The sequence below is a fragment of the Prionailurus bengalensis genome, chromosome B4 (genome assembly GCF_016509475.1).
Source record: "Prionailurus bengalensis isolate Pbe53 chromosome B4, Fcat_Pben_1.1_paternal_pri, whole genome shotgun sequence".
Lineage (NCBI taxonomy): Eukaryota > Metazoa > Chordata > Mammalia > Carnivora > Felidae > Prionailurus > Prionailurus bengalensis.
In genome coordinates this window covers 59,445,668-59,469,434 of record NC_057358.1, presented here as the reverse complement: position 1 = coordinate 59,469,434, position 23,767 = coordinate 59,445,668, and the positions used below count along the sequence as shown (strand labels likewise).

At 36.3% G+C, this 23,767-nt stretch overlaps 1 protein-coding gene across 2 annotated transcripts in view; it reads left to right on the top strand.

Moving 5' to 3' along the window:
* Positions 1–23,767, top strand: part of ITPR2 (inositol 1,4,5-trisphosphate receptor type 2) — a 508,158-nt gene that overhangs the window by 386,631 nt on the left and 97,760 nt on the right. For both annotated transcript variants that reach the window (XM_043561419.1, XM_043561418.1), the window contains exons 46-48: positions 5,130–5,237; positions 12,587–12,779; positions 16,288–16,413. In XM_043561419.1, coding sequence (XP_043417354.1) covers positions 5,130–5,237; positions 12,587–12,779; positions 16,288–16,413 — 427 coding nt within the window. The remainder of the gene's footprint in view (positions 1–5,129; positions 5,238–12,586; positions 12,780–16,287; positions 16,414–23,767) is intronic.

Below are 23,767 nucleotides of genomic sequence, written 5' to 3'. Positions count from 1 at the left end.
AAAATACTGATGTTTGTGATTGGCAGCATGGTCATTCTGGGTAACATTTTTAATAGGAGTGCATATAGAGGGGACTAAATCTTTAAAAAAAAAACCCAAAACTATTGAGCATATGTTAATTGGTCTCTGAGAATTTATACTGTGCTTCTAGTACACCGTAAACTTGGACCAGAGAGCTCTGTATCGATACCAGTTATTTTCACATGTTTTAGAATCATTGAGATATTATTTACTTTTGTATTTTGTTTATATAATAGGGATGCTATCCTTGCTTCACAGGGTTCAAGCCCACATTTATTGAGTATTCAGGTCCTTCTTCTCCAAATAGCTTACAATACAGCAGAAGAGGTATAAGTACATGAATTAACTATGAAATAAGAACAGAATATTAAAATATTTTATTTCCACAAACCCTGGGAATTCTACCATCATCTGATGTCTAACTATATTTCTTTGGCCTTTGTATTTTATCAAGGAGGAAACAGAGAGATAATTCATTGAGATTTAAGAGTTTTTGCCCAATAAATACATAATGAATGTTATTCACTAACTTGTTTCTTTAGCAAATATCTATTGTGTCTGTTTGGTGTACCAAGTTCTGTTTTTGGCTCTGAGAATGTAGAGGTCAAGACAAGGTCCTTTTCCTTGGAGAGACATAATATTAACTAAGATACAATATGAGAAATTTTGCTATCTAGGTATGTTACAGGGCACCATCTGAACACAGAACAAGCAAGAACAAACTAGGCTACTTAGTCAGGAAAGGTTCTCAGTCACAAAATAATGTAAAAGATATCCAGGCAGCAAAAAAATGGTGCAGGTATTTCTATTTTGTTTTTTCTTATTCTATATTTTTAATTTTCCAATATATGTGTAGATTACATATATAATTATGAATAAATTTTATTTTAAATGTTTGAACATGTGAGAGAGGCCTCCACATCTTATTTTTTTTAAGTGTCTTTGAGAGTGCCATTATCTTCAATAAAACAAGAAAATGTAGAATCATCTCATTAACACTGCAGGAAAGAGAGAAGTCCTGCTGTTTCTGTTAAGTAGTACATACTAAATGAAAATTATCTGTATAGATTTGTACTATTCATTATATCACATAAAATGGCATTGTTGATTTCTTAAAATCATTATGTTAATTTTAACACTATAAAGTAACTATAAAGAAGTAAAAGTTTTTAATAAATAAATTTATAAGAAATTATTCAAATTAATGTCTTACATTGGAAAGCTATCCTTTGTTTATGATTTAAGAGTTCTGATATTTATATTTAATTTATTAAACAAATATGTATTGAATATCTACTATGTGCCAGACACTGTTCTAAGCCTTGGAAATATAACAGTGAACAAAATGGATGAAGATCTCTGTTCTCTAAGAACATAAGCTTACTCTGTTGTGGCAGGGATAGTTAATGAAGAGATTGATAATAAAATATGGTATGTCAGACCATAGTATGCTATGGGGAAAAATAAAGGAGGAAATGTTGTTGGATGTATTAGGAAAGATGGACGAGTTCATTATTCAAAGCATGTTTATTGATAAGCCAGTATTTGAAAGGAGTCCTGAAGAAGGTGAGGAAGCAAACCATGCAGGTGTCTAGAGGAAGAGGATCCAGAAAGGGAACACCTACAAAGCCTTGAGATGGATACACGCTTCTCAGGTTGAAGGAACAGTCAGGAGCCCCGAAGGGCTGGGATGTTGGGGAGGTACCAGAACAGTAATGCGAAAGGTGTAACAAGGCCAGATTCTATTGGCCTCGTTGGCCATGGTGAAGACTTGGCTCTAACTCTAACTGAGATGGCAGCCATTGGAGGGTTTTGAGTCGAAGAGGCATGATTGTACCAAAAAGATGACTCTGGCTCCTGGGTTAAGGCTAAACTCTGGGAGACCAGGATGACTCAGGGAGACCAGTTAAAGGCTATTGCAATATTCCGGGTGAGAGAAGATGGTGGCTCAGGGCAGTGTGGTGATGGAGATCAGATGATAGATACATGGTTACACCTAAAACCTGATCATTACTAGTCACTGCTCCCTGCCCCCCATCAGTGAGTTCCACTTTAAGTATCTCAGTCTGGCTTGCCTTTTCTAACTAGTACTTTCTTCTAGCACTTCAACTGCAACACATTTTTTAAAAGACATTAGAAGCTACAATTCATTGATCCTACCACCTTTTCATTGTCCCTCTTGGCTTCATTACCTTTGTAATTCAGCTTAGCTTCCATGGGCCCATTGAAAGTCCTAGCATGGACTCTTAATTTCCACATATCTCTTTTTGGTGTGTTGTTGACCTTGTCCTGAAACACCACAAATCCCATTATTTACAATTCTGTCTACTTATGCCTGGACCCAGACAGCTGAACCTCACTGGAGAAAAACACACAAACATGCTTACTGACCTCGCTTTCACCATCACAGAAAGGGAGCTCTTAGGACTTCCTGACAATCCTACTACATTTTCCAAGTGTGTTCACTTTCCCTAGCTCACCATCTCATATCTTCTCTTCCTCAAATTTCCAACACCTCCTTTCTCATCCTCATTATCAGCTTCCTACTACACTGAGAAAATAAAAGTAACCAGGAAAAAACCCAAAACTTTTCTGTGTTCCCATCATCAAAACTAACACCCTCCTGAATCTGCGCCCATAGCTCTGCTGTCAGTATGGTTGAATTTGTTTCTATCTAAGGCAAAAACCTTCCACTTACATCTTAGATTATTCCATTCTCACCTAGTCAAGATGTTGCTTTAGCAAACGTTCCAGCTCTCTCAAAATTAAACGAACATGATGTTACAATTCTCATCTTTAAAAATACCTCCCTTTTGCCTTATCCATTTGTCTAGCTACCACCCTGTCTCTTGGCTCCCCCTTATAGTGGTGCTTTTCAAGAGTTGCCTATACTCATTGTTTATACTTCTTATCCACGCATTCTTACTGCAACTTATTACATTAGGCTTTGGTGTCCACCATTCTCTGAAACTGTTGCTGTCGAGGTTATCAGTGACTTTTAACTGTCACTTCCTGGTCATCATTTGATTCAACTGTCATCAACTTTTGACACAAATGATCACTCCCTCCATCCTGAAGTTCTTTCTTCATTTGGCTGCCAGGACCCCTGATTTCACTGGTTTTGTTCCAACCTCCCTGGCGCAAATTTCTCAGTCTTCTTTTCTGATTCCCCTCCTCTTCCTAAATTCTATTGGTGTTCTTTGGATCTCTTTTCTCTGTCTGAGCTCACTTTTAGGTCATCTCATTAGGCTCATGATTTTAAGTATGACACATATACTGATGATACCTCAGTACATAGTTCCATTCCCGAACTCTGCACAGAACTCTTGATAAACACGTCCATCCAACAGCCTGCTCATCGTCTCCTTTTGCATGATATATAAAGTTTCATGTGTCCAAAATTAAGATCTTGATTTTCTCTCCCTAAATATGCTCCTTCTGCATTTTTCCTTAGTTACTGGAATTTCTAAGCCTTCAGTTGCTCAGGTCTATACCGTTGGGGTCCATCCTAACTCCTTCATGCCCTAGATGCAAACGGTAAACAAGTCATGCCAATTTTACTGTCAACAAACTTCTTAAAACATATGCTAATGTGCCTAAATGATTATAATAATTCTATCCTTTGAAACATATTTAGAATTTTAGAAGCACCTATAAGTCACAACAAATTTCATGACTACAGTTTGTAATAAAAATCTGTATAATTCACATTTAGTCAAGAATGAAATGTAAATGGTTTTCTTGAGTGAATTATAAATATCCCTGAAAGCCAATCTAAAATAATAGCTTTGGAAATGATTTGCTTTAGAGCAGCATCAATGGAATGAATATTTAATTTACCACGTTACCACTTACAAGTATAATGTTTATGAGGTTTTATAGGTCCTGGATTATTGTTTAAAATTTATCTCCATTCTTAATAATCACAATTTGAGTTAACATCTTAAGAATAGTACAAAGACTTATTTATTGCTCTGTAAGTTGATAAGAATACTATGAAACCATATTGCTTGAGTTCAATACTGGCTCTATCATTTTCTAGAGACATTATCATGGGCAACTCCCTTAAATGCTCTGTGCCTCAGTTTCCTTATCTGTAAAATGGGGATAATACGAGTGCCTACTTTAGGATTTCCTAGAAGGATCAAATGAGACCATGCACTTAAGTGTTTAGGATTAGTGGCTGGCACAGGGTAAGAGATAGGAATGGTGCCAGGAATAAGAATTATATGTGGATTCTTTTTACTAGAAGCCCTCAGGAAACTTGAGACATAAGTAGAATACCTGAAAGGTTAAAGACATTGCAGGGTTTCAGGAATTGTTCAAGACAGCCATAAAAGTGATATGTGAAGGCGTCATGTATTAGTTATTTACAACGTGAGAGAACTGGCAACAAATGTCATAGACATTCAAATGGGAGAGAAAGATTACTTCTATCAACAGAAGTTTAAGACAATTTGTGGTGAAATTTTTATTCTGTAAATGCCATTTCCACTCCTAATAAAACTGAGAAAAGTATGAATTCTGACATATGAATATTCAGAAGCATAGGACTTTAGTACAAACTGCTAATGTAGAGAGCTTTGATTAGATTCCATAAGAGAAATTCCTCTGAAATATAAATACCTATTTATTTGTGTATATATAAGCTGCCATTTATATTGGTACTGTTACCTACTGAAGTATCGCACTGCTGATCAAGTTGTTTTAGATATGCATGTATTTTAAATCTATTATAGGGAGTATCAGTTATATATCTCTGCGGGTGTTTCTTCTTCCTGGCTCAATTATACATTTATCTAAGATATAAATTTAATCAACAGATAGTAAGTGAACACCTACTCTGGGAGAGACACAGTCTTCTCATGAGAGGAACATATATATTGCCAAACAAAAAAATGTAAAATTGATATGGTAATAACAGCTGATCCTTATAGTTTCATTATTTATAGCTTTCCAATGGACATGCCTTACAGAAGTGTAATTAATCACCGTTAACCCCAGAACTGTGAAGCTATGTGTACAAGTGGACAAAGTAATTTCAAAGTTTAATCCCAGGAAAGGGGGAAAAAGAGACCTAAATCCTTTTCCCTTCTCTTTCCCTCTAGTTGGCCCGTCACAACAAACTCTTACAACAGATGCTCAAACCAGGATCAGATCCAGATGATGGGGATGAAGCGTTAAAATATTATGCCAATCACACTGCACAGATTGAGGTAACCATCAATTATTTCTTGAAAGGGATCAACTGTGAAAATATATGTTCACTTTCTATTTCAGGACATTTTCATAATTGTTTCCTAGAACAATGAAGCAGAATTGAAAAATATAAACTGGAAAAGTATATATCAAAGGATAAGATGTGAAGAGTCATCTATAAGAAATCGAGGTGCATATCTTTCAAAGCAGTCTTTGATTTTGGCAGATAAAGCAGTCTTTAGTTTTTGGCCAGAACTATATCTAAATTTTCTTTTGTAATTAATGTGACTTTTGTTTTACTTTGGTCATAGAAGCAATCATTGCAGAGCAGTGGTGTTTTCATGAAAAGATTATTATAATAGAAGTATCATTCAAGAAAAGCATGCTCGATAAAAACTCTAAACGGCTAATTAAAAGAGATCTCTGTGTAAGACAGTGTTCAAAAGTATGGAAGGCGCTATAAAGTTTTCATATTGATAGCATAAACTTGGAATGATTTATAGCAGTTTCCATTTTCAGTACGCAGCAATTGATGCCCTACCCCCTAAATGAAACATTATTTAATAGCTGGTGGCAACTCAGAAGGTGGAGGTCAACATGGACTTATCATTATGTGTTGTGAGACCCATCTGGCTGTCATTTACTAGCTATGGTATCATTTTGACACTAGTTGGCAGAGCTAATCAGGCAGAAGTGAGCAGAGTAGTTGACGCTTGTCACTTGTAATTTACATTCATACATTTATTCACTTTGGCAGGTATTTTTTTAGTTTTCAGCAGAATGCATGATGGGTAACACTGCTATTAACTCTCAGGGTATATTATCACTACACCTTGTTGTTTCCTATTGCCAAACATTTGGCATAATGAGCATTATTACCTCATATCACAGGATGGATCTCTTGCTCACGTTTATAGACATGAATAATACTGCAGCCTTGGTGGGAGACTTGACCCTGGTAGAACCCATGAGCTGGACCAGAAGCAGAAACATTCTTTATTGCATCAGGTACTTAGAGACAGAGAGGCTGGCCAAGTCAGGAAGCTGAGGAAGTTGATACAAATTTATCACCAAACCACTTAGGTTCTGAGGAAGGTCCCAGAAGTCACAGTACAAAGCTACAGGATTAGAAGAGGTAGGAATAGTAGGTGGGCTGGGTGGGTCAGAGGAAGGGTCCAGTTAATACCTGTGTGAGAGATGGCAGCTATCATTTGAGGTTGGATTTTTACTGGTTTCCCAGCAATGAGGAGGTATTTCACCTCAAATACACAACTTTAGTAATTTGTTAGCAGATCACTTACTCTCCATCACATACAGAAGATAATTCTGTGTAATAAGTGCATAAACAAAGGGCGAAGGAAATGTAGAGAAAACAGCAATTAACTGTGCCCGGGGAGTTTCAGGATGGATTTTACAGACAGTTGCCAAAAAAATATATTAAAGATTGAGTAGAAGTTTCTTCATTAAAGATTGGGCACAGAATTTCAGATAGAAGTAAATGAAAGAAAGATGTGAAAGGACATATGAGTGGGGGTGTCTCTTTTCAAAAGAACAACTGTGAAAGATGATGGTATTGAAGATGACTACACTGGAGAAAAACATTGTGTGTGTGTGTGTGTGTGTGTGTGTGTGTGTTTGTGTGTGTGTGCGCGCATGCATGTGTGCACGTCTCTGTGTGTGTGTAGGATATTTATAATGCTCCTTATAAAATGTGATCACCCAAGGAAAAGGGCATGGAAAAGGACACCCCTGGGCTTCTGGTCTGAATAAATAAGCAGAACTGGTGTTGTGCATTGGGGGCCTAGCTCTGAGACCCCAGAGAAAGGAAGACCATTTGTTCGTTCTTGGATAAATAGAACTTGAGGTGACTTTGAGGCATGCATGAAGTTGGGTACAGAAGTCCAGGGTTCAAAGGAACAGTCTGGACTGATGATCTAACTTATACATGTTGACCAGTCCTCATGCTCATTGGAAGACCAGCTCATATGCCCTACGCAGAGAGGCCTCTCACCCTTCTATCAGGCATTCATTGGTTTCATCCCACTGCACCTCCCACAACAGTTTGGTCATGCTGTTAAATATATCATATTGGAATATGTGTATTATGTATCACTTGTCCCGTCCTTGAGGCAGGGCCCATTCTTGATCATCTCTATATTTCCAAAATTGACACTGTGCCTGGAGCACCACCATAATAATGATTATTGTTGAAAATAATAGGTTTTCTAAAGTTATAGACTGAAAGACACTGGGAAATTTGAAGGACCTTGTGGGTCACCCATCCAAAGAGAAATTATCCTGTAATGATCCTGCTTCCACTTCCAATTCTTCCTGTGATAGAGATCTCACTACTTCAGAAGGAAACAGATCCAATTTTGAACAATTTGAATAATTAGAAAGTTATTTTTTTATAAAGAGTGCACATCAGCCCACTTTAATGTTTACCCAGTGTTCAGAACATTTGCTCCTCCGTCAGCATGATAGCTTGGCTGTACCATTTGAAGACCCATGATGATCACTAAGATATAGGCTCCTATAGATTGGGATTCATGATGTTTTTTCACTTTGAATTCCCCAGAGCTCCTTACCTAAGGAGTGAATAGTAATTTGTTGAATAAATATATTGAAAACATTATCCATTTTGGCTTTTTACAGTTAATACATCCCCCTTGTCTGCAGCAATCCCTCTAGTTTGTAGGTGCCCCCTTGTAAAATGTGACAACCAGAATCAAACATAGCATTTCATAAAGGACTGAATAGTTTGGTTTGTAATAAATAAGGCTCTATTTATTTTTCAAAATTAATTTTAATTTTAATTTTTAATTTAAATTTTTAAAAAGTCAAAAGCAATGCACCCATTTTTCCCACATCCTGTCCCCTGACTCTGGCAACCACCGATCTATTGTCTGTATCTATGTATATCTATTGTATGTATCTATTTATATTCAGAGTCCACATATAAGAGAGATCATGTGCTATTTGTCTTTCTCTACCTGACTTTTTTCATTTATATGAATAATATAAATGGACCCTTGAGGTCCATTCATTTGCTGTCATAAATGGTGAGATTTTATTATTCTTTATGGCAAATATTCCTCTGTGTATATATACCACCATTTTCTTTACCCATTCATCCATTGACAGGTTGTTTCCATAATCCGACTATTGTAAATAGTGTTGCAGTGAACATGGGGGTGCAGATATTTTTCAAATTAGTATTTTTGTTTATTTTGGATAAATATGCAAAAGTGGAATTGCTGGATCACATAGTAGTTCCAATTTTAATTTTTGAGGAACTTCCATATTGTTTTCTACAGTGGCCACACCAATTTACATTTCCACCAACAGTGCACAAAGGTTCCCTTTTCTCCACATCTTCACCAATACTTAATATTTCTAGTCTTTTTGATAATAGTCATTCTAACATGTGTGAGATGATATCACATTGTGGTTTTGATTTGAAGTTTCTTGATGATGAATGATGTAGGGCATATTTTCATGTATTTATTGCGCATTTGTCTATCTTCTTCAGAAAATTATCTATTCAGATCTTCTGCCCATTTTTTAATCAGATTGGGTTTTTCCGCTATTGAGTTGTATGAATTCTTTATATAGTTTGGCTATTAGCCCCTTATTGGATATTTGATTTGCGTATATTTTCTCCCATTCAGTAACTTGCTTTTTCACTTTGTTGATGGTTTCCTTTGATGTGCAAAAGTTTTTTAGTTTGATGTAGTCCCACTTGTTTATTTTTGCTTTTGTTGCCTTAGCTTTTGTCATGTGATTTAAATCATCATCTTCAAGACCTATGTCAAGGAACTCACTACCTGTTTTCTTCTAAGACTTTTTGTGGTTTCAAGTCTTCTGTTTAAGTTTTGATCATTTTGAGTTAATTTTTGTGTACTGTGTAAGGTAGTGGTCCAGTTTCATTCTTTTGCATGTAGCTGTCCAATTTTCCAAACCATTTACTGAAGAGACTGTCCTTTCCTCATTTTGTGTCCTTGGTTCCTTCATGGTTAACTAATTGACCACATATGGATGGATTTATTTCTGGGCTCTCTATTGTGTTCCATTCATCTGTGTTTCTGTTTTTATGCCAATACCACACTGTTTCATTACTATAGCTTTGTAATACTATTTGAAATCAGGGAGTGTAATTTCTGTCTGTAACTTGCTTTGGCTATCTGGCGTCTTCAGTGGTTCCATACAAATTTTGAGACTGTTCCTTTTTTGTTAGGAGTGTTTGTTCCATTTGAAAAATGTCATGGAAATTTTGACAGGGATTGCATTGAATCTGTATATTGCTTAGGGTAGTATGGATATTTTAAAATTTTTAGTTTTTCCAAACAATGAGTGTGAAATATTTTTCCATTTATTTGTGCCTTCTTCAATTTCTTTCATTGGTGTCTTACAGTTTTTAATATATAGATCTTTTAGCTCCTTGATTAAATTTATTTCTAGGTATTGGAGAGAGAAAGAGAGAGAGAGAGAGAGAGTGAGCACACAAGTGGGGGAGAGGAGCAGAGGGAGACAGACAGAGAGAGAATATCTTAAGCAGGCTTTATGCTCAGTGCAGAACTCCATGTGGGGCTTGATCCCATGACCCTGGGATCATGACCTCAGCCAAAATCTAGAGTTGGATGCTCAAATGACTGAGCTACCTAGGAGCCACTGTTGTGTTCTTTTTGATGAAATTCTGAATGAGGTTGTTTTCTTTATTTCTCTTTCTGATAGTTCATTATTAGTGTATAGCAATACAACAGAGTTTTGTGTATTAATTTTTGTGTCTTGCCACTTTACTGAATTTGTTTAGTATTCCTAACACTTTTTTGTTGGAGTATTTAGGGTTTTCTATACCTAATATCATGTCCTCTAGATATAGTGACCATTTAACTTCTTTTTTTCCAATTTGGATGTCTTTTATTTTGTTTTCTTGTCTAATTGCTCTGGTTAGGACTTCTAATATTATGTTGAATAAAAGTGATATGTGTCTTGAGAACCAGAACAGGGCAGGGTTACCTAGTGAGCAAAAAGTGTGATGGGACAAAACAGAAGAATTAATGTTGATTTCAACACATCATTGTCTTGGTACTGATCTTAGAGGAGGAACTTTCAGCTTTGCACTGTTGGTATATTATGATAGCTGTGTGACTTTGTCAGGTATGGCTTTTATGTTGAGATATGTTCCCTCTATACCCACTTTGTTGAAAGTTTTTACCATAAATGGTTGTTGAACTTTCTCAAATGCTTTTTCTGCATCTGTTGAACTGATTATATGATTTTAATGTTTTATTTTGTTACTGTACTACATCACATTGACTGATTTGTGGATGTTGAACATCCCTTGCATCCCTAGAGTATATCCCACTTGATCATGGTATATAGACACTATTTCTTAAATGCATCCTGAGAATTTTTTTTTATGGTTTTATACTTTGGGATCAAGCAAAAAAAAACGTATTTTCCCCCTGCAATATAAATAGGTCCAAGTTTTCTTTTGTACAATTGACTTCTTTAACCTGTGTTTGGGAATTTTATTTACTGCTACTAAATTTCATTCTGTGTGTGTATTTTTTTTCATTTTTTAATGTTTATTTATTTTTGAGAAAGAGACAGAGACAGAGACAGAGACAGAGCATGAATAGGGGAGGGGCAGCAAGAGCGGGAGACACAAAATCTGAAACAGGCTCTATGCTGTGAACTGTCAGCACAGAGTCGACATGGGGCTCAAAGCCACGAACTGTGAGATCATGACCTGAGCCAAAGTCGGATGCTTAACCGACTGAGCCACCCAGGTGCCCCTTTTTTGTGTGTTTATATGATAGCATTCTAGCATTTAGTTTGCATATTTACATATCATTTAGGATAGCTTATATTACAAGTAACAGAACACCAGATTGACCATTGTTTGAACAATAAAAATATTTGATTATCCCACATAAAATGAAGTCTGTAGGTACCGGTAGTTCTACAATTGATTCAATAACTCAGTGATGTCTTCAGACATGCAGGCCTTTCCTATCTTACTTTGTGTCTTCCTTATTATGCTGGTGATATCTCACCTCAAGGTTGCAAAAGGGCTGCCAGAGTTTTAGGCATCATGCCCTTCTATTACCTTTTGTTCTAAGTGGGAAGAAAAAGAATACAGGCCAAAACAAGAGTTTTTTGTATTTTGTATTTAGTTTTTTGGCTTTATTATTTTGTTTCTTTCATGTGACTCTCTGTTTTTTCAGGAAGCAAAATCTTTCCTGATTCCCTCTCTCCTGCCACCAGGATATTTCTACTTATGCCTCATTTCCTGGAACTAGGTCACATGCTTGCCCCACTATACCAGCCTGTGGTGAAGGGGAGTAGTAGGGTGGCCTTTCTGGCTTAGACCAATCCTGATTCATTCTTGAGGGATAAGCAGAGTATATAAACATGTACCTTGAGATTTAGTCTAAACAAATCCCTGTTGCATGGTGAATTCGTATGAAAATATTCAGCTGGTTTTTGTTTTGTTTAGTCTAACATTAAACTGTCACAAGTACCAAATAAGACAAGTTGAAAATAAGGAGTACTTACATCTAGTTATATATTTAAATGGATATTATACCTACAAAAATTTGTTTTGCCATGAGTAGGAAACATTTTAATGATATAAAGCACCTTTTTCTATAGAACTCAGGGCACATCACATTGAGTATGTCATTTGGTCTCCAACAGATGTTTTTAGGAAGAACAAGCTAAGAATAAGATGCAGATATACCAAGTGCTGTGTTTAAGGTTATGCAGCCAATCACTTAGTTCTTAATTCTCTGATGTAACTCATGAAAATTAAAAATGGGTGACAGAGGTTTAATGTTAGTCCAGAAAGAATAAAGATTTGGGGTTTTGTTATTTATAGCATAGTATTTACGATACAGTCATCAGTTAGTTTTTCTTTTTTTATTATTTTTTAATATTCATTTATTATTTATTATTCATTTATTATTTTTTTAATGTTCATTTACTTTTGAGAGAGAGAGAGAGACCTAGTGTGAGTGGGACAGGGGCAGAGAGAGAGGGAGACACAGAATCTGAAGCAGGCTTCAGGCTATGAGCTGTCCACCCAGAGCCCGACATGGGCTTGAACTCACAAACTGTGAGATCATGACCTGAGCCAAAGTCGGATGCTTAACCGACTGAGCCACCCAGGTGTCCCTAATTTTTCTTAAAGACAACAATGAAAAGTAGTACACTAAAGGATTATTCTAGGGATTTCATGCTGGCATGTTTTTTCAAACTTAATTAATAAAATATCATTCATAAACTCATGCTAAAAACACAAAATAGTCTAAGACTGAAGTGTCCAAAAGCTAAAGCAAATGCACATTAATATTTTCAGATTGTTCGGCATGATAGGACAATGGAACAAATAGTTTTTCCTGTCCCCAATATATGTGAATACCTTACGCGAGAATCCAAGAGCCGTGTGTTCAACACAACTGAAAGGGATGAACAAGGAAGTAAAGTGAATGACTTTTTCCAGCAAACTGAAGATCTCTACAATGAAATGAAGTGGCAGAAGAAAATCAGGAGTAAGTACAATAAACTAAAATGGTTAGTTTTGAGCATAATGGTAGATAAATTGGTACCTTAGGATACATAACAGGATTCATTTAAATTTTTTTTTTTACAGCTTATTTATTTATCCTGAGCGAGAGTGTGAGTAGAGCAGGGACAGAGAGAGAGGTAGAGAGAGAATCCCAAGTAGGCTTTATGCTGTTAGTGCAGAGTCTGACGCAGGGCTTGATCTCGCAAACCTTGAGATCATGACCTGAGTGCAAACCAAGACTTGGATGCTTAACTGACTGAGCCACCCAGGCATCCCTAAATCGGCTTTTAATTTCTTGCCATTTGATGGTACTCAAATCACTTATAGGCTTAAGAATATAATCTCAGTCCACACCTGAGTGAGAGCTGAGACACCTGTGGCTTAACAGAAACAGAAGACTACATTAGATCATCTTTTAGTGCTGATCCTATAGTTTTATAAATATTATGAAATGCAAGCTTGCAGCTGTACGTTTCAACTGCTGAACAGCTGCAAGTCTGCTGTCCTTGAATGGGCTCTGACTGGCCTTAACGATCAGTGAATGGGATGGAGAGACATCGGCACCAGCATGCTTGTCCTGTCTTATCTTAAGATCCTATGAGTGAGTAGATTGTTTAATGTTTTCTTGAAAGTCATTCTTTCTTTCAAAATATCTTTACCTTGCCAAGTCAGACTAAAAATTCTGTGACACTTGTATAAAAATAAAACAATGTTATAATTTTACAGTTAAAAATTAATATAATGCAGGAGCGCCTGGGTAGCTCAGTCACTTGAGCATCGTTCTTGATTTCAGCCTACGTCATAATCTCATAGTTGTGAAACTGTAACTTGTGTTGGGCTCCACACTAAGTGTGGAGCCTGCTTGAGATTCTCTTTCTCTGCCTTGCCTCTGCCCCTCCCCTCCCCCAAATTAATATAATACAGTTTCCATTACTTACATCACAGCAGTCAACTCTATATGGAAATATTGAGTTTTAAAATTTTTTAATTCTTTTTTTAAAGTTTATTTATTTGGGGGGTAGGGTCAGAGTGAGAGGGGCAGAAGATCTGAAGTGGATTCTGTGCACAGCAGAGAACCTGATGTGGGACTTGAAGTCACAAACCTTGAGAACCATGAGAACCTGAGCTGAAGTTGGACACTTAACCAACTGAGCCACTGAGGCACACCTAAAATTTCAAAATTTTAAAGTTTATAATACACTTTAGTTTGCTTCCCCAGATAAGGGATATCATGAGTTTTTAACAAAAATTAGTAGGGGGAAACTCTAGATTAGGTCTTTCCTATCCTTGGGGGATGTTTTCCAGACCAGCAGGCATATGTTCTCAATACCTCCATTCAACAGTGTTTCATCATTCCAGTTTCCCAGGAACTTTACTGAGTGTGGTTTATGGATTTGAGTGGAGCTTGTGACATACCATCTTTGGCTATAAGATTATGGTATGCACTGTTAGGCTTTCTTATCAGAATATTTGAAAAATAAAGAAATGACTCTCCCTTAGCATTTTGCCATATAGAACCTTATGGAATTCAGAGAAAATTTAGGGTGTCTAGAACACATACATGAAAATTCAACAATTTTATTTGGGACATTGGAAAAGCACACATTTTATCCCTGACTAAACTAAGTTGAATAATGAACTATTGCTTGTGGGGTTTGTTCTTTTTTGGATAAATATTTTATCAGTTATTAAAAAACAAATCTTAAAATGAATTTCAATGTACATCTTACATTTAAAGTTCGGAAGCAACTTATTATGACGTTATAGATAGAAATGATTCATTGGATATACTACAAATGTATGTATCAACATCTTCTATTTTGTCTTAATGTTCAACTTTTCATTTTTTTAAGTTTATTTATTTTGGGGGGGGGAGAGCATGTGAGGGGGGAAAGGCAGAGAGAGAGGGAGGGAGAGAATCCCAAACAGGCTCCATGCTGCCAGCATAGAGCCCAGTGTGGGGCTCGACCTCAAGAACCATGAGATCATGACTTGAACCAAAGTCAAGAGTTGGGCACTTAACCAACTGAGTCATCTGGGTGCCCCAATATTCTGCTTTTTGAAAAGAAGACTCCTAATAAAAATGATGGAGATGCAGATGTTTACAATTTAAGATACATCAGTCAATTAAATACCATAGCAAATCATAGCCTGTTTCAGTGTTGGGATGCTTTATTCCAAGAGAAGGAAAACAACATATACTGAAGGGAAGTGCAGTTTATAAGTGAGCAGCAGATCCCAGATTGGAATTCACAGAACATAATTTGAAAAGTTTATAATTTCTCTTTGAAACTTGATGTTCCTTTCTCCCTCATGTAACTCCAATATTTTAGATGTGATGTTTAGATAGTAACAGTTAGAGAATGGACAAACTCTGAAAAAGTCACGTGGTCAAATTTGTATGCATTTCATATTTGTTCGGTTATTTAGGAGACGTAGATTTAGTAGATGCACCTACTAATTCATTTCTGAAGATAAATACAGAATCTCATTTCTGAAAATATTCAGTAAAGCCTCTCCCACTTATTAGTACTTCCTATTGTATCTTTCATGTTTTTCTGCCATTAAAAACCCAAGTTCTTAGGAAGTGTTAAGGTTTAAAACTTAGATATTGTAAGGGGTGCCTGAGTGGTTCAGTTGGTTAAGCATCCAACTGTTGATTTCAGCTCAGGTCATGATGTCACAGTTCATGGGATTGATCCCACATTCATGGGATTCTCTCTTTTCCTCTCTTTTTGCCCTTCCCCCCAATCGTTCTCTCTTTCTCTCTCTCTCTCTCTCAAAAATAAATAAAACTTAGATATTATAAATCATGAGTTCCCAGTAAGCAGTATTATACCATGCTATTAAGGTTCAGAATTTCAGGTAACTTTGGGTCATAGGAATATTCATCAGACATGAGTCTGGTTTGGGCTTTTTTTTTCCTTTTCCTTTTTCTTTTCCTTTTTCTTTTCTTTTCTCTTCTTTTTCTTCTTCTTCTTTTCTTCTTTTCTTCTTCTTCTTCTTCTTCTTCTTCTTCTTCTTCTTCTTCATCTTCTTCTTCATCTTCTTCTTCTTTTGACTGTAAGGCATGGGAGTGGGACCAATTAATCAATATTACTGACTTACAAAGTGATACATACTGTTCTGTTAAGGGGGACCCCAGGCATCCACTAACCTGTCTTTCCCCTAATCTGCTCTAGGAATGTGTCAGAGGGAATTATTACAGAATCACCTTTTCTGACAATGTTTAGCAATTGCAAAATTACCCACCCCTTTATAATGGCTTGGGTGTAAATTGGCTGAAGAATAAAGAAGGAATCAAATAGAAAACTCCCTTATGGTACTGATTATAAACTTTCTTAAATAAGTCATTTTGGATGTTTATTTAAATGTGCTTTTATGCTACTTTACAAAAACACAATTTAGTAAAATGTTGTTTCAGTAGGGTTCTTGTGTTGAGATCAAAATTAATTCTTCTGTTTTGTCCCATCACACTTTTTGCTCACTAGGTAACCCTGCCCTGTTCTGGTTCTCAAGGCATATATCCCTGTGGGGGAGCATTTCCTTCAACTTGGCTGTGTTCATCAATTTAGCTGTGGCTCTCTTCTACCCATTTGGGGATGATGGAGATGAAGGCAAGTGCTTGTCTTTCTTTAAATGATAAATATTTTAAAGTTCTAAAAATAATACTCTTAAAAATACATCCCTTAACTATTTAGAGCTTCAAAATAATAATAAGTTAATTCTTGTTACATAAACTTTTCTGTATTCATTGGAAGTAGACAATGGTGGTAAGTAGATTAGGCAGAAAACAATGGTCAATAGAAATGTTAGTTTTCCAAAACCTCATATACAGAAGAGCTATTAGAGGTATGCTAGACTGGCAAACAAAGCAATGAAAAAGAATTATTATTTCTACCTGATTAGTCTTACTGAAAGCATTTTAAATATGGTATCATCTTAATTATATACATATATGGGAAAATGAGAGGTTTCTGCAAAAATATCCATTGTGATTACCTTAAATGGTGGAATTTGTAATTTGCCCTCTTCCTTGCTTTTTGTTTTATTTTAGTTTTTGATAGTGAACACACATGGACTCTGAAAAAAAATTTTTTTAATGTACAGCATAGAGCAGAATATGATCATAGAGAATATCTCACATTCTCAGATTAGAAGCTAATTCTTGTTTCCAATCTAGGACTTGTCTACATGATGACTGACTGAAATTAATATTATTAAACTAACAATAAATGAAGTTTTACAAAAGCAAAGATAAGAGATATCTCATTTTACATGAAATGGGAAGTAGAAGTGGAATATGCTGAAGGGTGGGACTGTGGAAAGTAAGTTTTGTTTAAGTCTGGCAAAGCACATGGGAAAATATGTTGCAGGCTTTGGATACATTCGGTAAATAGCTCTGAAATGTGTGTGGAGAGAATGGATTGAAGGAAAAGATGAGAAACATTAACAAACAAGAACCACAAAGTGCTTTTATATTTCACCTGTTCATAGAATTATTGTAAGAATTGAATGAGATGCTATATAGGTAAAGCATTTGGAACAGTACCTGGCAAGCATTCCATGAAGCTTAGTTGTTGTTGATGTCACTGTTGTTAAATATTAGCACAACAAAGGGAAGCCCAGTGAAAATAATAGTACAATGAGAGCAACAGGTATTTAAGCCGATTTCAGATGAACTGAAAGTGAGCATGAAGGGAAATGAGAATCCAGGACTAATTTGCCATTTCAAAGCTCTCTTACAGTTAATAGACATCAAAATCCAAACCTTTAGGTATAATTTGAATGCCTTTTAAAAAAAGTTTGATATTTTAGAAGGCATGCTTGTACTGAAAGAAGAATACTCAACAGTGGAGCAGATGGGTGAGGAGTGAAAGAGAAAACATAGCAAATATTTGGCCATCCGTTGTGGGAAGTTGCAAATACACCAGGAAGTGGAAACAGCTTTCTTTTCACTGTTTAGTCTTATTTAGTGATGACAGCCCTCTTGGCAGAGAAGAATGTAACTCTCGTAAGAAGAGAAGTCCAGCATGAAATGATAAATTGGTATCATCTGCACACAGAACGTTGAGAGTAGGTTGTAGAGTCTCAGTTAATAGAAGCATAAGGTCTTAGATATGGAAGCAATTCTGGAAATCCTCTGATATCAAATCCTCATTTGACAGATAAAGAGATGGAATCCCAGAGAGGCTAAAAAATGGTAGACCTTAGTAGAAAGTTAACTCCTTTGTTTCCAACCCAGGACTTTTCTACATAGATAATTGGGTTGGGAGCATATAGATAACAGGAAGATGACAAATCTTCATATAGAAGATTATTTTTTCTGAGTTCCATTCTATGGTATCCCTTACTTGACCACTAGAGCCAATGTATATAGCCTCTGCTGCCACCTATTGTACATGAAATATAATGGTAATGGGCAATGCCACCCCTCTAGACATCTATTTTTTACTCATTCAGGAGAAAGTAAAATATCTGATACATTTTTGATACTTGCCTAGTAACAGTTATAGCAGTAATATTTATATAATAATAATAGCAGCTGATGTTGTTTACTATTTAGCTGGGGTCAAGCAGAATGCTAAACACTTCACATACATAATTTCATTGACTCTTCCTGACAATCCTATAAAGCAAGCACTTCATCTTTATGGATGAAGATCTGAGGCTTAAGAAGATTTGCCCAATAATTCAGGAGAGGAGTCCATAAATATGTATTTTTTAACAAGCTCCCAAGGTATTGCTGATGCAGCTGGTCATTGAGCAAGAGTTTGAAACCACACGTATAGTACAGTTTGGAGTAAGGCTTCAGCGTCAGAAAGAAATAGGACTAACAAAAACACGACTGAAAAACATGATGCCTCATCATCATGTGAAGATGCAGATTTTACTCTTCCAAAAGGACTGGGTAATAGTTAATACTAGTAACCATGGTGGAGGCTCAATCTTAGGTGTCCGTGTCGAGTGAGGGGCACTGATGCTAAGAGAGAAGAGAAGGCTTGAGCTGCCATTTTGGCAATATGGAATCCCAAGGTCATGTTTGGCTAACCTAATTACAGTTCTGGATGAGTTATTTAATTATAATTCTATGAATAAAGTTAAAATTTTGGTCAGGATTAGCTCAGTCTTTAACCTTCAGTTGTATACTATGCGTAGCTAGGAAGACTGAGAAAACAAAGTCAAAACTGAGAAGCGTACTTGGACATCAGAACTGTCTGGAGAAGGATAATCCTGTGCTGGACATGCAAGTTCTCTAATGCTGGATTTTGTCAGACATAGTTTGGGTGACTACTTGCCAAGAGCACTTGGAGGTGATTTAAAGGTAGATTAGTTGAGCATTAACATTCCTTCCACAAAGTACATGAAAATGATGGAGACATGTCAAAGAACACAAGATCCAACTTGCAAAGCTTCCCAGTGACCACATCTGCAGAAATTTTGAGGAAAAAAAAATATTGACAATAATACATAATAACCCATGGAATAAAATGAGAATCTAGGAGTCTATATGGATCATGAGAAAAGAAAGCTCCTCACAATAGTATTCCAATTAATAAAAGTAGAAGGAGGGGCACCTGGGTGGCTCAGTCGGTTAAGCTTCCGACTCTTGATTTTGACTCAGGTCATGATCTCGTGGTTTGTGAGTTCAAGCTCTGTGTTGGGTTCTGTGATGACAGGGCGGAGCCTGCTTGGAAATCTCTCTCCCTCTCTCTCTGTCCCCACCCCATTTTTGCTTTGCTCTCTGTCTTTCAAAATAAACTTTAAAAAAAAGCATTAAAAGAAAAATTAAAAATAAATGTAGAAGGAATGATGGATATAGAATATCACCATTTAGAATATCACCATTGGCAAACAATACCGTAGTAAGAATCAATTAAATGTTAGTACTACATTTAATGGATGCTAAAATTCATAGGTGAATATTAGATGAAAACGCATAATGAGACACAGGATATTGACATAGTCTCAAAGTGTTTTACCCCAACATACTTATTCATTACGAGAGGAGAAAGAATAACTTTAATTTGGAGAAATCACTTTAAATGATCAGCGTTAATGTCACCAGTAATGAGATGTCAATAACAAGTACCTCTTGATATGATCCACTGACAAGGACATGGCAGTATTAGCCAAAAATACATAAACTGAGGAAATTTTAGACAAACCCAAAATTAGGGACATTCTTCAAAATAATTGGTTAGTAATCTTTAAGCTTATGAAAGATAAAGATAGAGGAACGTTTCAAATTAATAGAGACTAAAGAGATATGACAACTGATATAATATGTGATCCTGGTCCAGATAAAGAATACTAATTGGGCAACTGATAAATTTTGAATAAGGCCTATAGATTAGATAAAAGTGATATATCATAATAAAGTACCTAGGAATAAACTTAACCAAGGAGGTGAAAGACCTGTACTCTGAACAATATAAAACACTGATGAAAGAAACTGGAAATGACACAAAGAAATGGAAAGATATTCCATGCTCACAGACTGAAAGAACCAATATTGTTAAAATGTCCATACTACCCAAAGCAATCTACAGATTTAATGCAATCCCTATCAAAAGACCAACATCATGTTTTACAGAACTAGAACAAATAATCCTAAAATTTTATAGGATGACGAAAGTGGTGGAATATCCAAAGCCACACAAAGCTGGAGGCATCACAATCCCAGATTTCTATTATACTACAAAGCTGTATAATCAAAACAGTATGGTCTAGCACATACACACACAAAAAGACACATATATCAGTGGAACGGAATAGAGAGCCTAGAAATAAACCCTTGCATTCATGGTCAATTAATCTTTGACAAAGGAGACAAGAATATGCAATGGGAAAAAGATAGTCTCTTCAACAAACGGTTCTCGGAAAACTGGACAGCCACATGCAGAAGAATGAAACTACACCACTTCCTTACGCTGTCACAAAAATAAACTCAAGATGGATTAAAGATCTAAATGAGAGACCTGAAACTGTAACAGTCCTAGAAGAAAACATAGACAGCAATCTTTTTGACATCAGCCATAGAGATATTTTTCTAGATCTGTCTCCTCAGGCAAGGGAAACAAAAGCAAAGTTAAACTATTGAGACTACTCCAAAATAAAAAGCTTTTTCACAGCAAAAGGAAACCATCAACAAAACCAAAAGGCAACCTACTGAATGGGAGAAGATATTTGCAAATATCCAATAAAGGGTTAATATCCCTTAATAAATGTATTCAAAAACTCAAAATATATTGATTTATATTATCAAGGTATATAAGCAATTCAACACTCCCCCTAAAAAAATCAATCAGCAGACATATGAAAAGATGCTCAACATCACTCATCATCAGGGAAATGCAAATTAAAACCACAATTAGATATCACCTTACACAGGTCAGAATGGCTAAAATCAAAACAATCAGAAGTAGCAAGTGTTGGTGATGATGTGGAGATAAAGGAACCCTTGTGCGCTGTTGGTGGGAATGCAAACTGGTGCAGTCACTGTGGAAAATAGTATGGAGGTTCCTCAAAAAGTTAAAAATAGAGTTAAAATAGAATAATTCAACTACTGAGTATTTATCCTGAGAAAATGAACATACTAATTTAAAAAGATATGGGCATCCCTATGTTTATTATAGCATTATTTACAATAGCCAAGATATGGAAGTGAACCCATGTTTAACCAAAAATGAATGGTCAAGTGAAATAAGTCAGTCAGAAAAGACAAATACAGTATAATTTCACTCATCTGTGGAATTTGAGAAACAAAATAAGTGAACAAACAAAGAAAAAAACAGACAGAAAGACTCTTAAATACTGAGAATAAACTGGTGGCTTCCAGAGAGGAGGTGGGTGGGGAATGAGTGAAATAGAGAAAAAGAATTAAGAGGACATTTATCTTGATAAGCACTGAAAAATGTATAGAATTGTTAAATCATTTCATTGTTCACCTGGAACTAATATAACACTGCATGTTAATTATACTTCAATTTAAAAAGAAAAAAGATGAATAAAAATAAAAAATGGTGTATTGCATTAATTTCTTGATATTCATGACTGTAATATGGTTATGTAAGATGGAATCCACGTGAGGGGGATATAGTAATTTTGCATTATATTTGCAGCTGTTATATAAATCTGAAAGTGTTTTGGAATGAAAAGTAAAAAAGAAAAAATAAATATGAGGATTCTGTCCAACTCTAAAGTCCCTGGATTCTGGGTATAGACATTGATCATGAAATCACCTGGGAAATCCTGGGCCAAAAAAAAAAAGGGCTTTGGTCATAATGAGCCACTTTTCCCAACCCCACACCCTACTACAGGCTGTTCCAGAGTCATTGTGGCCACTGTGGCAGTGAGGACAGGGATGCTGACAGAGGCAATGGGCTGTGTAAGCTTTCTCCAACCATGTTTTCCAGCCTGATCACACATGAACTGGGAATTACTGGTGTTTATATATCTAGTGTACTGTTGGATTGTAATATTAACTGAGAGTGCATTGTCTCCCTTCAACCATAGTAGTGGTGTATAATAATTAACAGAAGGGTCACCTGGGTGGCCCAGTGAGTTAAGCAGCCAACTCTTGATTTCGGCTCTGGTCATGATCTCATGGTTCCTGAGATAGAGCCCTACTTTGGAAGATTCTCTCTCTCCCCCCTTGCCTGCTGCCCCTTCCCATGTGCACACTTTCTTTCTCAAAAAAGTTTTTGAGAATAAAATAAATAGAATAAATATAAAAGAAGTAATTAAAGGGAGGTACTTAAGGGGAAGGTGATTCTCAGGGGATCAGCTTAGTGCACTCTCTCCCCAAATCCTGCTATAGATCATTGCCTTTCATTGCCAGACTTGGAAGAGCTCAGTTCGAATTTTTTTTTTTTGTTTGGGGGAATATTATGCAGTAGTTTTTATTTATTCAACTATAAAAACTATGGCAATTTTTTTGATGGGTAACACCTTAGAGTAACACTATATTGCTATACATTTAGTTGAGGATCAGATTGGATTCAGGAACAAGTGAAAACAATAACAAAAATCTTCAAACATTGAAACAAAGAAATACTTTTTTTCTCCCCTTTAATTAAATGCTACTTTCCCATAGGCTTCCCTAGACTGGTTTGCAGTCTAAGGTGATAGGAAACAAGGCTTTGGGCATTCTCAAGAGACTGCAGGTTAAGCTATGGTGCCAAGCAGGAGACTGAAACCCTGATCTGAGTGTTAATCTTAGGCATGTTCTGAGAACAGAGGCAGATTCTCAAATGTTGCCTAGTGTTCTTTCCTCTGAACCAATTATATTTTCCCTTCTCTGGCTAATTCAGTGCAGTAACAATCCTGTCACTACCTTTCCTGGTTATGTGGAGGGAACCTGACAGGAATGTGTGGCTTCTGACTGGAGAGACAATGGACTAGCTTTGATCTATCTCCTCCCGAACAGTGAGGAGTTGCTGAGGAAGGCCTCTTTGCGCAACTGAAAGGTCCTGTGTCTTGGGATAAACATTTCTTACCCTTGGGAAATGGAGGACCTCTCAGCGTGAAGCTGTGAGCTCTTGAAGGCAGCTCCACTTGACCGCTCTCCTCTGTCCCACACGATTCAACTTGGTAACTGGGCTGTAGGAAACTTTGTTAGATGTAAAAACAAAAAGAAGTTAACACAGGTCACTTTTTATGCCATTCTAAATATTTTGGGTTTTTTCTCTCATTTCCTCTTTATCATTTTTGGAGAGGAAGCCCTTTTTTCCCCTTGACCTTTCCCAATGGTATGGATTGATTTTGATTGGTCATTTCCACCAGGAATCATAGATGAGTGATGCGAGTTTAGGAAGGGTGAGCTCACTTTACATTTATTCAGGAATGCAAGGTTTATTTGTATGGCTATTGGTTTTGGTTTTGGCTTCTTTGTTTGGTTGATTGGTTTATTTATTTAACATATGCCTCTCTAAAAAGGAAACTTGTGCCCAGAGTTGAGTAATGAGG